Genomic DNA, 16,182 nt, shown 5'->3' with positions numbered 1-16,182 from the left:
AAGTGACTCAGCTCCCAGCACATACATGGGCATGTACACACACATACATACATACATACATACATAACATAACATACATACATACATACATAACCACCAGCACCCACTCTTGGGCTCTGTTCCAGTGGTACTGTTGGACAACCAAACCGTCAAGACCTCTGAAAGCTGCAGGGTCACTGGAAGGAAGGAAGATGCTGTTCCCCAGCATTGGCATGGGTACCACACTCAAAACTCTCTGTCATCAAGTTATGTCAACACTTAGCAACGTGACAGGGCAAAGCGCGAACTCCCTCTGTAGGTTTCTGAGACTGCAACTCTGTACGGGCATAGAAAGCCTCCTCTTTCTCCCTCGGAGTGTCTGGCAGTTTTGAAGTGGGTCACTGCCCAACGTGTGACCCACTAAGCCACCAGGTACTCCGACCCTGCCCAACGTGTGACCCACTAAAGCTACCAGCAGCAATGATCACATCAAAATGTGAAGGACTTCGGCTCCCTGTGATCCGTTTTACACCACTGAGTATACCAGACATGGAATAAGAGTGGGGGGGGGGGTTGTGGTTTAAGCACACTGAGTTTCTATCAAGGGCAATAGACAATTCTGGAGATTGTTCGTGACCGAACAACATGTTGTCGCTAGATGCCATCAAGTCCACGGTGGACTGACAGAGACTGTGTGATGCAGTAGAACAGACTCCCGAGACTTCCTAGGGGGCAAAGGCAGCACAGCCACCGAGTGGAACAGATCACGATGTCTTACTCCCATGAAAATGTCTATGAGGACCAAACCACCCACCATTCACTTAGCCAGTGAGCACAGAATCACTGCACCCCTAGGGCTCCTGACGCTGGCTCACAGGGGCCTATAACACAGTGCCGAACTGCCCTCTGGGGTTTCCTGGACTGTCACTTTTCTGAAAGCAGATCACTGGGCCTGTATCTCTCAGAGGCAATGGGTGGGTTCAAACCCCCCAAATGTACCCCCCAGGGCTCTTTCACTAGCATGACGCCATCCTAAACATTATACATCCTCACAACTGGACCAATAGGCTGCACAACCCTAATGAGAAGAGACCAGGTTGTCAGGGATTTCGTTGTATTTGGATCCACAATCAACGCTCACGTAAGAAACAGAGAAGACACCAAATGATGCCATGCAGTGGGTAACTCTGTGGCAGAAGACCTCTGTAGAGTAGGCAAAGGCAAAGATGTCATGTTAAGGACTCAAGTGCACCTGGCCCAAGCGCTCATATTCTTTAAATCATCCCATATATAGGCGGAAGCTGGACAAGGAAAGGCTCAAAACTGATAAAGAACTGATGCATTTGGAATGATGGGGTTGACAGATCATGAACTGCCAGAAATAGGAGCCAATCCGTCCTGAAAGAAGTATGGCGAGAGAGCTCCTTAGAAGCGGAATGGCCAGACTTCGTCTCATGTACGTTGGACATGTGATCAGGAGAGATCAGCCCCTGCAGAAGGAGACCATGCTTGGTAAAGTAGAGGGGCAGCGCAAAAGAAGACCCGAAACGATGTGGATTGACACATCGGCTGCAAGCACTGGACCAACCACGCCGTTGTTTAAGGGTGGTGCAGAAGCTGGCAGCGTTTTGTTCTGTGATACATAGGGCCCCCTGTGAGAGGTAGCTTTTATGTCAACATGTACCTCTGTAAAAAGGTAGGGGTGGAGTCCAACCTATCACGCAGAATCAGGTCACAGCCTGAGGATGTCTCGTGGGGGGTGTACCCTTGAGAAAGGGGAGAGAAGGTGGGGGAAGGGGGCACTTCTTCCTCTCTGGCCTTTTGCCTTCAGCCTTGCTGGTACTCTGTCTGCCTCCAGGGGTGGCCCTACGTGGGCTCCTGATCCTGGAAGCCAACCTCCAAGCTGTCGACATCCTGCCATGTGCCCACCGACCTTGGATCCACGTGACTGCACGTGGGGGCTTGTGGATCTCCCAGCATCTCGCTTCATTTTCCCTGCATCCTCAGCCTGCCGAGGGCCTGGCTAGCACTGGACTGATGGGCTTGAGTTGGACTGGGCTGGGATGCCTTCTTGATATACAATTACTTCCTGATATAAAGCTCTTTCTTATACAGGTACAAGTGTCGCTGGATGTGTCTCTAGACAACCCAGCCTGACAGTGCGTATGAGTCAGAACTGACTTGATGATGCTTAACAAGACTGTTGAAATGTCAAATGTTTCGTTACCTATATACTGTATATACCCGTATATAAGCCGTTTCTTCAGAATATTTTTACTGCAGTTCTTATGGTAAAATTAGGTGCCTTGGCTGATATTCAGGTCGGCTTTTACTCGAGCATACACAGTATTTGTCAATTGTTTTAAAAAAGGAGCACACTGCGCAAGGCAGTGGCACATAGTCAGGAGGTGTGTGCCCATGTGTCCAGCCCCTCTGCAATTTATATAAAGCTCGTGTTTCCGTGCTCTAGCTCTTCCTGCTCAACTTTCAGGGCAAGCCATGGATTTCTCCTGCCGTGGGCATTTTTGTATCAAATTGTTCTTTGCTGCAGAATTGCCTCCTGGGAAAATACAAGGCAGCTCAATAACTATTTCTTGAATGGTGTTTTAAGATAAAGCTAGCAGCACGGGGCGGCTGGAACCAGATAAGGCGGAGAGGCACAAAGGAAGCCTCATGAAAACAAGGCACAGACCGATTTCCTCTGCACAAAAGAGGACTCCTTGCCAAAGGAACTAAGATGCCATCAGCACTGACGAATATACACGTCTTTGTGCAAGTGCAGAGCTTAAACCCATCCTGGATTGTCTGAGAACCGTTGTCCTCATGGAAAGGAAGCTGATCTAAGGTAAGCCCCTGGACCTCCTTATTTAGAATGCACGAGGAAGGGTCCAAACGTCCATGGGGAAATGGACTGAAAATAGAACTTTCCCACTAACTTTTTGGAGCGCCCTCGTGCAATCCCCGAGACCATCTCAAATGCCTCGACTACACTAACCCTCAACACAGCCAGAGCCAGGAGCAACATATGGCGACTTGGCCACAAGGGTCCCAGTTGGAACGTACCAGCTGCTCTCAGAGAGAAAGGTGAAGTTGGCTGCTCCCATGAAGACAGGCAGCCTGGGAAACTCTAGGGAGCAGCTCCTCCCCAGCCTGTCTAGAAGGTCGCAAGGAGGGGAAAGAACTCCATGGCAAAGAAACAACAAATGCCCCGATGACACCCCTCACTGAGTGTTCAGAGATGAACCGGAACGGCAGTGATTTGAATGCACCAAGTCCTCTGCGGGCACAAGCCGTGGCTTCGATGACAATGGCAGCCTTGGAAAACCTATGGGGCAGTTTTCCCTGTCCCTCAGGGGTGCTCTGAGTTGGTGACAACTTGCCAGGCACTGGGTTTGGGTTTGGGGTTGTGTTTTAACCCTGAAATAGCTGCTTCCCAGAGACAGAAGCCAAGCACCTGCATCGGGGGCTGGATGGAGATAGGGCTGGTAGCCTATCAGGGCTGTCTCCGCAATACAGTTGGAAGCCTCTTGGCCACAGTGTTAGGGCTGGGAATTCTCTCAAAACAGATAATGTGATGACTTGTTCCTAGTTTTCATAGCGACTAGAAGGCTTGTGAAAACAACAGCATGAAGCCAGTATATATTGCAAAGGCTCCTCCGCCCAGCTCTGGAGCAAGGCTTTCCGAAATCATTTTCCAATGAGATACGGACCACATGACAAGATGTTAAATCTTCTCATGATTTTCGGAAATTCCTCACAGGTGGGGGCGGGGCGAGATATGCATAAACATTCCAATATTTCCATACGATATTTATTGCCCTGTGGTTTCCTGCCCAGTCCGAGGTAGAACTCACTCACACCCTGCCGGGCTGTGCAGAGGCCCCGCACATTTTCGTAGCCGCAAAGGGAGCATTTGTGCAGGCCAGACCCACCCTTCTGGGGCCCCAGCTGCCGCCGACTCGGCAGTGGAAGGAGGCCACAGCTGCAAATCCAAATTCAGGCCCAGCTGAGAGACTGAGCAAGCCAAGAGGCTTCTAGAATCTTCGAATTGACTGCCCGAGCCTTCAACCTCACTGGGCCTTATCTGGTCGCCTGGCCTTAGGAAATAGTATAAATAGGTTTTTCAAGGTCCTGGGGGACTTGTGTCATGCCAAGAAGAAGAAAAATTCTGAAAATAGAATATGTAAGATGGATATTCTAATATGCTCACACCGGAAATAGGATTTCAATGAGGGCAATAATTAGGAAATCCCTTTCAAAATAATAGCTAATACTCTGTGCCAAGCACGCTTCTCTTCATTGTACTTTCCTGATAATAACTTCTTTCATCTACATAGCAACACAGACCGGGTTGGACGCACTTGCTTAAACACATTCAAAAGATAAAGCTATTGTTGGAGGGGAAAAAAAGCAATGCTAGAGGCCAAAGGATAAGAGATATTATGTGTCATTAATCATACTTACCATATATAGGAGAGTTCTGGAATGGAAAGCTTTGATTTAGTGAAGAAGTTCTTAGCCACAGACCCTGTCAATAGACATTGTTGAAATACATCATTAGTTTCTTATCTAGCACAGCGTTTATATTTGCATAGCAAGAAAGCACCATTACTTCCTTCAGTAATTCCTAACTAACCAGTCACCCATTACACGGAGTCACCAAAGCCGATGACACATGTGAAAGAAACGCAACAGCGGAAGGAGCTTTTACACGGCCCGATGCATTCAAATAGGGCAAAAATACTCAACCTAAGACTTACTGGGACAGACAGTATAGAAACCAACCCTGCCAAATTCACTGTGACTATAAATTTGAAATTGCTTAATAAAAGAATTTTCAAAAAACCTACTCCCCAAATTATGAACGTAACACAAACGTCAGGCGGGAAAGTCCCACACAGTCACAGTAAAACGAGAGCAAGGAGAAGGCCGTGAGCACCAGTGACCTGGCTGCAGAGAGGGAAAGCTGACATCTTGGAAAGGCTGTGGCGGTGAGTTTTCAGGTCTTGGAGAAGCTGATCCAGGAACCTCTTGCTTCCTTCTCTTTTGTCGGTTGCCTTGGAGTTGGCTCTGACTTATGGCCGCCCCGAGGACAACAGACCCGAACCATGCCCAGTCCTGTACTTTACAATTGTTGGTCCATTGTTTCGTCCACCATGTATTCTGGAGGCTCTTCTTCCAACACGGTATCACCCTCTATTCTGCTGGGATCCACAGGGTTTTCACCAGGCCTTTCTTCCTCGGCTCAGTCCAGTAGTTCCACTGAAAAACTAGTCCACCATGGTATTCTTGCTGACATTGGAAATGCCAGTACCTTTAGCTTCCAGCAGAATTAATGAACCCCCTCAGTAGAACCAATAGCAAGGGGGGCTGCCTTCTCTATTCATTATAAATGCACCTGTGTCAGTCATATAGTTTACATGGGAGGATTTTATGGGACGGTGACTATATTTAAATAAAGATGTTTTTGAAAACACACAACTAATGGAACTCAAAGGAGCACTGCTGGCACAGACTGCTAAGCAGAAGGTGGCTGACCAAAGGGTTGGTGGTTCAAATTTAGCAGTTGTCCTGCAAAGAAAGGCCAGGAAGTCTACTTCTATGAAGAGTTACCACCTCCAAACCCCAACAGAGCAGTTCTACCCAATCCTACAGAGTCACTGTGAGTGTGAATTGACTCCATGACAGTGGGTTTGGTGTTTTGGTTCACTGTAACCTACTCTTGACCTTGAGCAAACTAAGCTTAAAAGGGGACATTTGGGAGACAATCATGAGAACTTAAAGACAATGATATTAAGAAACCAGTGTTCTTTGTGTTATGTGTACCAAAGAACTGGTTTTGTTTTCCCAAAAAAAAAAAAAAGCGTCGTCTTTAGAGATACATTCATTTTCCAAAGAAATGCTTCAAAATCATCTGTGGTAAGACAGAAACATAAAGCCAAAACTGGTGGAACAGCGTGATAGCCACAAGACGTTGATCTACACTTGAAATTCTTCAAAGTAGGTAGTTCAAAGAACAGAAAAACATTCCTACCAACTAACTGTATTGCATTAACGATCTGCATTCCTCATGAGGAGATTCTCTCAATCAGTTGGTCAAGGTCAATGTTAGCTGCTGTCAAGTTGGTTTGGATTCACGGCTACCTTTTGCACAACAGAACCAAGCCCCGCCCAGTCCTGCACCATCCTCACCGTAGTCAGAGCCCAACGTTACAGCTGCGCCGCCCTTTCATTACATTGAGAGGCTTCCTTTTAAGTTCCCTGACCCTCTGTATTTTAAGAAGCCTGATGCCCTTTTCCATTTCCAAGGATTGGTCTCTCTTGAGGACATGTCCCAAGTATGTGAAATCAAATCTTGCCATCCTCACTGCCAAGGAGCATTCTGGTTGTACTTCTTCTAAGACAGATGTGCTTTTTTTTTTTTTTCTGGTAGTCTACAGGAATTTCCACAATAATTCTTCGCCCATGCTATAATTCAAAGGCATCAATTTTCTCCAGTCTACCTTAGTCACTGCCCAACTTTCACATGCATAGGAGGTGAATGAAAGACCATGGCTCCGGGGGAGGTGCCCCTCAGTCCTCTTCAACACCTGAAAGAGGGCTTAGGCAGAAGGTTTGCCCAATAAATCACTTAACTTCTTAAGGGCTGCATCCACGAGTAGTACATGTAGAGCCAAGTAAAATGAAATCCTTGGCAATGGTAGCAAGGGATCAATAAGTGCAATCTAGGCACCTTATTTGTTCAATCATGTTGGCAACATTAATTTTTTGTGTCTTCAATATGCTGCCTTCAACAAGGCTATTAATAATCACTAAATGATGCTTATAATTTTATCTGTCTTTTCATTACACACCTTGTTTCATGAGATAAAATTAGTGTTATTCCACACTTCAATATGTTCCTTTACAAATACAATAATAATGTTATTCTTCAAGATTGAAATACAAAGAGAACTATCATGAATTTCTCTCCAAAATTCTTCTATTCCACTGATTATGTTAGCCCAATAGAATGTTGTCACACCACAATTAAACTGGTCCCTTTTGGTTTGAATAAGAACACATATTTCTAAAGACAACCAAGAAGGGAACACTGATTTATGGACATAAATATATTGGCCAATTCATATGTTGGCCAAATCTCCATCCAAATTTTCATTTCTCTTAAAAAAAATCTAAGGACCTGAGCCAACTAAAATGAACATGAATTTGAACCCATGAAGTGAACACAGGCAGTCCCTTGAGTTATGATGGGATTCCGTTCCAACAACTTCTTGAAGTAGATTCTGACATTAAGCCAAATACCTCTTTTTTTTTTCAGGCCATGAATACTATTGCCCTATATCAATATCTTTATAAATTGAGCAGTTTTGAACCATAAATAACAATATCAAACATCTGCAAGTGAACATGTGAGAATTATACACAACACCTTATTATTAATAAGATATATTTTGAAAACAAAAAGGAGACTGCGACACTTACTCCTTATGATATGTCCTTGCTCTAAAACAACTGTCATTAGTAAGCAATTTAAGATACTGCCTGGGTGCCGGGTTCCATCTACTCAAGCCCTGCTCCATTTTGAAAGGCATAGGATCAGGACCAGGTTCCCCCAAATTTCCACTTAACCCCTTTGAAATGAAACCATCATTTCTCAGATGTATATGTCACTAGCCGAGGGGTTTTGTTCTTCTCTAGGGTGTTGTTTGTCTTCCTTTTTCTGCCTGGTATAGTGGCTGAGAAATGCCATCGAAAAGGGAAGCAAATTGCAATGGCAGGCGCTCGTCGGTGGGACTTGTGTTTGAACAATTTCTCAAGCTGGTTAGTGTGGTTTATAAGGTCATGATGACCTGGGGGCCCTACCTTCTCCCCCCGCCCGAGTTCATTACCTGAAATGAAAGCACTTGGGTCAGGCTGCAGGGACCGGAACTGATGGACATAGTATTCCCGCTGCTCCTCTGTTATCCGCCAGGGTTCGTCTGGGTAATGGCTGCTACTCTCCTGTGGCTCTCGCTCCACGGAGAAGGACTGGAGGAAGACAAGCCAAAGTTCAGCGACTCCGACTGTCATGGAGACGCAATCGGAAAATCAAACCTCAGTCAATGTTAGTGTGCAGTGTACTGAGGTGTGTCCCCAAGGGAGTCAATGTGAACGCCACATAACTGGAATGTAATGAACATACAAACTCGTCAGGGCAGATAGCATGACTTCCATTCTTCTTGCTTCCTCCCCCTCCTCCCCCCGCCCAAAGTGTTTGCAGGGCTGAGCAGAAAATCCAGAACCCTCGGTAACGGCTGCAATATTTTCTAATGTGAGGAGGAGGAGGAAAACTGGACAAACTGCCATCAGAGTTTCATCCCCCCAGGTTTGCTGAGCGGGTAGTAAAATCATCACGGGGGGAAATATAGTAGAACAGAACAGACATCCCCATCCAGCATGTCATCTATTTCCTTGCAGCCTTCAATCACTGCACACATCTGGGAACGAGCTACGGCTCCGAAGTCTAAGCTCACTTTCGCCTGTATGAGACATCTATGAAGCTTGCGAGCCAATGGAATGAAAAGACCATGAATTTCCCCAGGAGCTTTTGGGAGCCGCCCCCGCCCTCAGGTCTGAGCAGCAAGTCGTCAGGACCAACGAATCTCGGCTTCCATGTTTGCCAGTTGGGAGTGACAGTGATAGAAAGCTGGTTGGAGAGAGAACAGCTGTCCATCAGGCCACAATACATGCGGTAACCAAGGCATGCGCCAGACCTGCCACTAGGGGGCAGGCATGCCAAACTTGAGGATTGAAGAGTGCAGCAAATTAAATACCAACAGACAGCTAGGCTATACTGGCCACTGGGGTACTCGCTGGGGGGTGAGGGTGGGGGGATGGATCTTTGGGCTGAGTTCCACCCCCTACTCTCAACCTGGGACTAAGGGATGCTACATGCCACAGGACATCTTGAAACCAAGACACTAAGGCAGTAGTTCTCAACATTCCTAAGGCCACGACCCTTTCATGCAGTTCCTCATGTTGTGGTGACCCCGGAGGCAGGCTTATCTGCATGTGGGCAGACCTGCCTGGAGAGAGCTAGAGGAGTGAGTGGTGTCTCGGTTCCTAAGACCATCAGAAATATGGACTTAGGCGATCCCTGTGAAGGGGTAGCAACCCCCAGGTTGAGAATCGCTGCACTAACACAATGAAGGGGAACCTACAGGACAGAAGACAACTAGGAAAGAAAGGGAGAACTATTACTGAAGGGCCACTAGTTGCCTGCGTCTGAACCCGTTCTCAAGGCATTCCAAAGGAGGAAGGGATTCTGTCCACTGTCCCTGAATGAGGCAGCATCTCTGCTCCAGCCCCTGCCCCAGCACACACACACACACACACACACACACACACACACACGTGTATGTACTCTCATATGCACAACTCAAGACTTGAACGAGGTAGACACAGCAGGCACTGCTACCCTTTCTCCAGATGAGGTATCAGCTCTGCTGGGCAAGTTTAAGGGGCTTGCTGGTATCTTTCAGGGAGCCCCTGCTGTCAGCAAATACTAGTCCTTTTTGATCTGTGATGCAAAACCAGGTCCCTGCCTCTCAGGATTCCATACACTGGGTCACATCTATCTATATGCAGATTTTTTTTCTCAAAGCCCATCTTCATGCTGATCATAAGCAAACAATCGAAAACAAGCATGTAAGATGAACCAAGCGTCACCCCCAGCCCGCCCTGGACCACACGAGTCTCCAGATTCCGCAGGCGAGGTCTGCAGCACTCTTTCTGAATGAAGCCAGATGTCAAACTCGGTCCCGGAGGCCAGACACGGGGTACAGAACAGCTGGAACAGGAGTCCTGTGGGGAACTCCCAGACACACTGGCCCTCCAGGCGGGCCCTGACTGAGATCACAGGCACAAAGGAAGGCCAGAGCCTGACCATGGGCAGCAGAGGCCGGAACTGACTGCACGAAGTGAAACGGCTACTGGATTACACAGGCAGATTATAGAGGCAGAGATGGTGCAAAGACCCAAGTCGAGCGAGTTCTATCCTCTGACTGAAGATTCGGAATTTTCCAAGTTGGGAGTTGGCTGCTGTACCTCCTGGTTCTGACCAGGAAGCTTCAACTCTCCTAAAATTCACCCCGCTCCCCACCACACCCACCATTCCTGCTCCCACCTTGGCCATTCCAGTGATAGCTGTTCTCCACGTTTGTTCAGGCTCCAGGCTACCCACCCGCTTTCCTCTCTCACAGCCCCTCACTCCTGGCCTCTCAGCAAGGGCCAAGTCCGCTCTTGGAACAGACAGGAGAGGGGTGATCGAGTCCTTGTGAGCTAACAACCGCCACCTTCTCCACCTGGCCTTCAGAGCACTGACCTCCTGGTGACTTTTTCCCAGAGTACCCTTCGTCTGATGCCAGCCTGCTCCAATCCCACCTGCTCCTCACAGCCCACTGCCCTACAGGGCTCCACAGTCGCCTCTGCCAGACTGGCTGTTTGAGAAGTACTGCTCAGCTCTCTGCTCGACTACAAAGCAGCCTGTGTGGGCGACACACCCCATCAGACCTCTGTCCGAATGAGGGGCATGGGAAGGGGCCTGAACACACAGGATGCTGGCCTTTGGGATCTTCTGGCATGGAAAGCTTTTCCCTAACAAGAGCAAGTTAGGCCAGGTGCTTGTTTGTCGGGAACGTGAATAAGAAAAAGAGAGAAACAGAGACCCCACACAGCAGCACAGCAGGGCCCAGGTAAAGAGTACGGATCAGGTGGGTCTTCCAGTTAGGAGAACAGTGACAGCCCCCCTCGGGATGGGATCAACAGACAGGATATCAAGAGAAGTGGGGAAGGATGGCTGTGGGCGCCTGCACTGGACTGATCAGTGTTTCCCCACCTCCCACCACTACCCACCTCCTTCCTAAAAAAAAGACATGTTGATGTCCTGAGGTCTACACCAGGAAATGGGATCTGGTTTGGGAAAATTGGCTCTTTCTTTTCCAGTGTTATGGTTAAGTTAGGAAGTCATAGCCACGTAGGGTGGGGGCCAGCATGCAAAGCCCTTCTGAGCCGTGGGTTAGGGGGAACAAAGGCCAGCCGGGGTGGGGGAGGGGTGGTATAGAATTGCACTCAGAAACCACAACATGGGAGGAGTCGTCTTCGAGGCAAAGAACACCAAAGATTGCCAGCCACCACTGGAACGTCTCCTCCCTCTCAGACTCCACGTGGTCAGGGCCCTGATTTGGACTTTGGCCCTCCCAGACCTCTGTGGGACCATTCATTCTTGTTCTTGACCCCCACCATGGCTGGGGCAGAAAGATAAGGGGTACCAAGAGGTCAACTCAAGGCCATGAAGGAGGTAAAGGGTCCCCAAGGAGAAAACAAGCACCTATGTCCCAAAGTCTCCAATCCTTAGGGCCAGAGGGCCCGCCTGTATCTTGGATTCCCATGATAATCCAGTCCTCCTTCCCTTCCAAGACTTCAGCTGACAGAATACGTGCCCCTTCCCTAAACGCAACAAGACCTTGGGACACAAAGAGCGAGCCCACAGGTTGCGTAGCCTGCAGGTAGTGCGACCCTTCAACTGGCTTCCACTACATGTAAGAACCTACCCCCTATTTCCTTCCCCTAGTTTCTCACTGTAGGTTTTTAGATTGATTTAATAAAGCGAATACTTGAGATATCTTTTGTGGTAGTCACTTAACCTGGTGTCACTTTAAGGATTGAGAGTGGAGGGGTGGAGTCTAGGCTGTCAATCTGGAGATGGCCAGTGAGACTTCTGTGTAGGCATGGCCTTCTCCTGAGAATTCTGGGGAATCTGGGAATTCCTTCTTGGAGGCAGGGAGACTCTCTACTGACAAGTCTGACTTCCTGCGAGGCATCCCTGAGGAGATGCTACATGGACCTACCCTGATGCAGCCTTGGGAACTGGAATGGCCACGTGGAGACCCCTGCCACCAAAGATTTTTTACCCACTGGTTTGTGAACTTCTACATTCGGCATCATTGCATGTGTTTTGTGAGTCTGAAGAGGACTTTATAGATTGGTGTTGGACATATGGGCTAATATCAAACTTATGGCCTTGGACTGGACTGGGTTGGGATGTTTTCTCAATGTTCAATTTTGTATAAAAACCTCTCCCTTATATACCTATGTGTGTTTATGAATGTGGTTTTCAAGTCTACGCAGACTAACACATCTTTATATTTTTTTTCTTATAAGCATAGTAAAACCGTAGTTTTATACTGGAAAAAGCATTCTACTGTATCTTCACTCGAGTTTTAACCTGGAGTGATACAATACCATATATACTTATTTATAAGCTGAGTTTTCCAGCACATTTTAATGTAATATTTGTGATAAAATTAGATGCCTCAACTGACATTCGGGTTGGTTTATACGCAAGTATATGTATCCCCAAGCAAGTACATCATAGATACTAATAAAAAGAGGCCTCAGGGTCAATGATTGACAAGTTCTAGAAAGTTCAGGAGTAGGGTTTATATTGGAAGTGATTGGGAAACACTGCTCTTTGTGACTTATGAAAACCTATGAATCGTTTCATACTTTAAAGCAGTGGTTCTCAACCTTCCTAATGCCACGGTCCTTTCATACAGTTCCTCATGTGGTGGTGACCCCCCAAATCATAAAATTTTTTTTCATTGCTACTTCATCACTGTTATTTTGCTACTGTGATGAATCGAGCAGCCCCTGTGAAAGGGTCGTTCAACCCCTAAAGTGGCCATGACCTACAGGATGAGATCTAGTCAAAGAAGTCCCAGTCCACCTTCCTGTGGTTCACCCTGGGTCTGGTCTGTGAGTTCTCGATCTCTTGAGGATTTCTGGAGCATTCAGCTGGAACCGTCCACACAAGGGCCGATCCATCTCAAAAAGCAAAATCATATTAGCTTTACCTGCATGTGTTCAACAGATGAACATACTTAACATCCACAGTCTCCCCGACATTGGTCGCTAGGGACACACAGGTGAGCTGTTACCCAGAGGGTTATTTTCCAACAGCAAGAGCTGCTGTGCATTATTCTGCAGCACTGACTTGCTTGGTTCCCATTATCCCTTGCACGCCTTTGTAGTGGCTATGCCTGCCCATGTCCACCTGTTCCACCGCTCTTTAGAGAGCAGGCAGCGTATAGCGTACATTTCACAGCTTCTCAGATGCAGAGGAATTTTGCCCCAGGATGAAATACTTAGCCTAAAATCTCCCCCTTGTGTGATTTACATAAATTCCGAAAATGCTGGTGGAGACTTGGAGTTGATGTAAGACTTTGGGGATGATGTCAATGGTATGGACTTGGAGCCAAAGGGGAAAATGTTTGGATCACATTGTATCCCCCAAAAGATGAGTGAGAAACCCTAACCCCCTGCATCTATGGTTGTAAACCCATTTGGGCAAGGGTTTCTCTGCTCAGAGGTAGAGTAGCATCAGTGTTGGGTGTGTTTGAAGTCAATCACCTTTCAGATCTCGGAAGAGCAGCTTAGGCATAGAACACCAGAGCTGTGGGAAGACAGATGTCACAACACACGAAGATCATTAGGAACCAAAGACTGAGGGACTTCCACCAGAGCCGACTGGGAGAGAAAGCCTTCCCCAGGTACTAGAATTCCCGTAATTTCTAACCTCCTAGCCTATGCGAGGGAGCCCTGGTGACATAGTGGGCTTTCTACTCCCATAAACCATTCCAGTCTCAGAAGTCCACAGGGGCAGTTCTGCCCTGCCTGTAGGGTTGCTATGAGTCAGGATTCAAGTCTTGTAGATGATTCAAAGCACACTCCCATTTGCAAAGACATGTAGTAGAACTTGCAGGTCCAGGAAGGAAACAGATAGTTTGAAGAAAGGGCCAAGGCTGAATGGGGCTGAGTGGAATTGCCTCAAGCTGACCTAGGCAGGAAGTAGGGTCCGGGTCGCAAAGGCTCGGGTACTGCATCTAGTGGCAGGGTCGTGAAATCATCAGCTGGTGGGTTACAGAAAGGTTCCTTCCAGGGGACCTTCAGAGGGATTAGACAGAAGGCAAGAAGACCAGTTGAGACCTGAACAGCCACCCCAGCCCGGGAGTAGGGACCCAATGTTGTTAAAGGTCAGCTTATGCGCAACAGGACAAATCCTTGCCCCAGCCAGAGCCATGTCAGTCCATCTAATTAAAGATTCCCCTCTTGGTCCCTGCACCACCCGAGTGTGGGAGTGTTGGAGGGCCCCCTGCAGCGGAGAAGTGGTCAGGAGCTAGCTTGCAGAAGGGGCACACATGGATGGGACCGTCTCCTCCATTCAACTTAAAAATCAGTCACAGCCACCAACACCAGAGTCCGTCACAGGAGACCTTCCCCATTCAATCCCGGCTCCAGCGGTTTCCCCAGCTACTTGGTGCCAAACACAAGCTGTGTCCGTGTGGAAAAGAAAGCAAACAAGGGCACAAAATCCCCCACAGGTGCTTCAGCCACATGCATGTGGTTTCTGATTCCATTTCAGCAGACACCAGAGAATTGGATTTGCTTGTATTTGAAGCATTCAGGCTCTGGGTTTGGTTTCCAGTCAAATGCAAATATCGGGCACAGCAAGTTATTATCTCGGGGGGGGGGGGGAGGGAGGCTGCTTACATAATGAGAGAAACTTCAAGGGACTCCATAAACAGTAATACGCTTAATAAAACCCCCAAAAGATGACATTTAGCCCCCACGGAGATCAAAACACAAATGCAGCTGAATGCGTCTGGCACCGTCTGGTGCCGTAGGGGAGAAGCGAGGAAAGGGTTTTACTGCTGCCATCCTAGGACGGTTGCCGCTAGAGTCAAATCTCACCCTGGAGGCAGCTTCTAGGAGCTGCCATAGGGGCCAGCCACTTCATTTCCAAGGGAGAAACGATTTTCTATTGGGTCCTCTGGGCACTACTTCCATTCAGTCAACAAACCAGCTGGAGTGGCAAACGCCTGTGCCAAGCAGACAGTAAGTACAGAAGGGTGGCACTTCTACCCACCCATCCGCCCTCTTTGGAAAATAAAACTGATCCCGGATTGCCCGAGTGCTGGGGCCAAGACAGGAAAAACAAATAATCGTCCAAGAGAACAGCCAAGAGGCTTAGGGGGCAGGACTAGAGCCTGAGTGGATCCTGATCTGCCTATAGAAAGAGCAAGGAGCCCTGGCGTTGCCGGGGGTCAAGTGCTCTACTGCTCACCGTGGGGATCTGCTGGAGAAAGAGGTGGCTGTCTACTTCCCTGTCATTCCCAGCCTTTGACGCCCCATGGGGCAGCTCACGTCTGTTTTATAGGGCCACAATGAGTCCGCACCGACTCAATGGCCGCGGTTTGGTGTTTGGAGAGTTTGCTAAAGAGCTAGCATGGGAATTGACCATTCCTGGGCCTAAGGGGAAAAGAGGAGGCAGAGGCAGCGAATGAACACGGGGCTTCCAGGCAGGACTATGGCTAGACAGTCCCTGTCTGACAAGCCATGCTCCACTCTGCCTGCTGGACTGCTGTCACTGAATGGCTGCCCAACCAGTTCCCCGTGCAGTTCAGCCCAGCCATGTGACTGACTGCTAGCAAATGCAACGGGAGTACCCGTGGCCTGCCCCCCCCCCCCACTCCTCTAGGCTGTCCCTAGCTCCGGCTGAATGGGGACAGCAGAAGCCTGAGACAGTGGCCCTGGGTCAGACTACCACATGGAGGAAAGCATCTCTGGGCCTGTTCAGAGAGTAAGAGGAGGGCATATTGCTTGTGGTAGCTGTCACCCTTTGTAGGCTGACGTGGAAAAATGGAATGAAGAGAAGTTTTCCGTGAACTTTTTGAAGCCCCTCATGGCCATTTCTGCACGGTGGGTGGCCGCATCAGGCTTAGTTCCAAAATCGGACCACCTCATGATATCACCACCGCCGGCTCCCCCAGATGGATTTCAACCCCGGCTCCACGGAGGGACAGGCGGGCCAAACCACCAGGGGCCTATGTTCACCTCGAAACCTTCATGGACCGATGAACTGAAAAGATAGCGGAATGTTTTCACGAACCTTGTGACACCCCCTGGGACAGACATCAACCATTCTGAATGGGGGAACTGTCGTCAGCGCTGGGACAGAGACCAGATGGCAGGGAAAGAGAGGGAAGGAGCGCTTTCACTCTGGAACCTTGTGACGTTTTTACACTGGGGGCAAATATGTGAAACGGCTTTTCATTGCTCTGAAGAACAAGAGTTTCAAAGCTTGAGACCACCCAGGAGGTA

At 48.4% G+C, this 16,182-nt stretch overlaps 1 protein-coding gene across 1 annotated transcript in view; it reads right to left on the bottom strand.

The window, feature by feature from the left end:
- The window catches only part of REPS2 (RALBP1 associated Eps domain containing 2), a 210,535-nt gene that overhangs the window by 86,133 nt on the left and 108,220 nt on the right, over window positions 1-16,182 (bottom strand). Inside the window, exons 6-7 of the mRNA XM_075539155.1 lie at window positions 7,872-8,010; window positions 4,444-4,507 (exon numbers count right to left, since the gene is read on the bottom strand). Of these exons, the coding sequence (XP_075395270.1) occupies window positions 4,444-4,507; window positions 7,872-8,010 (203 nt within the window). The remainder of the gene's footprint in view (window positions 1-4,443; window positions 4,508-7,871; window positions 8,011-16,182) is intronic.

Source organism: Tenrec ecaudatus, chromosome X (genome assembly GCF_050624435.1).
Source record: "Tenrec ecaudatus isolate mTenEca1 chromosome X, mTenEca1.hap1, whole genome shotgun sequence".
Classification (NCBI taxonomy): domain Eukaryota; kingdom Metazoa; phylum Chordata; class Mammalia; order Afrosoricida; family Tenrecidae; genus Tenrec; species Tenrec ecaudatus.
This window is presented reverse-complemented; position numbering and strand designations above follow the sequence as displayed.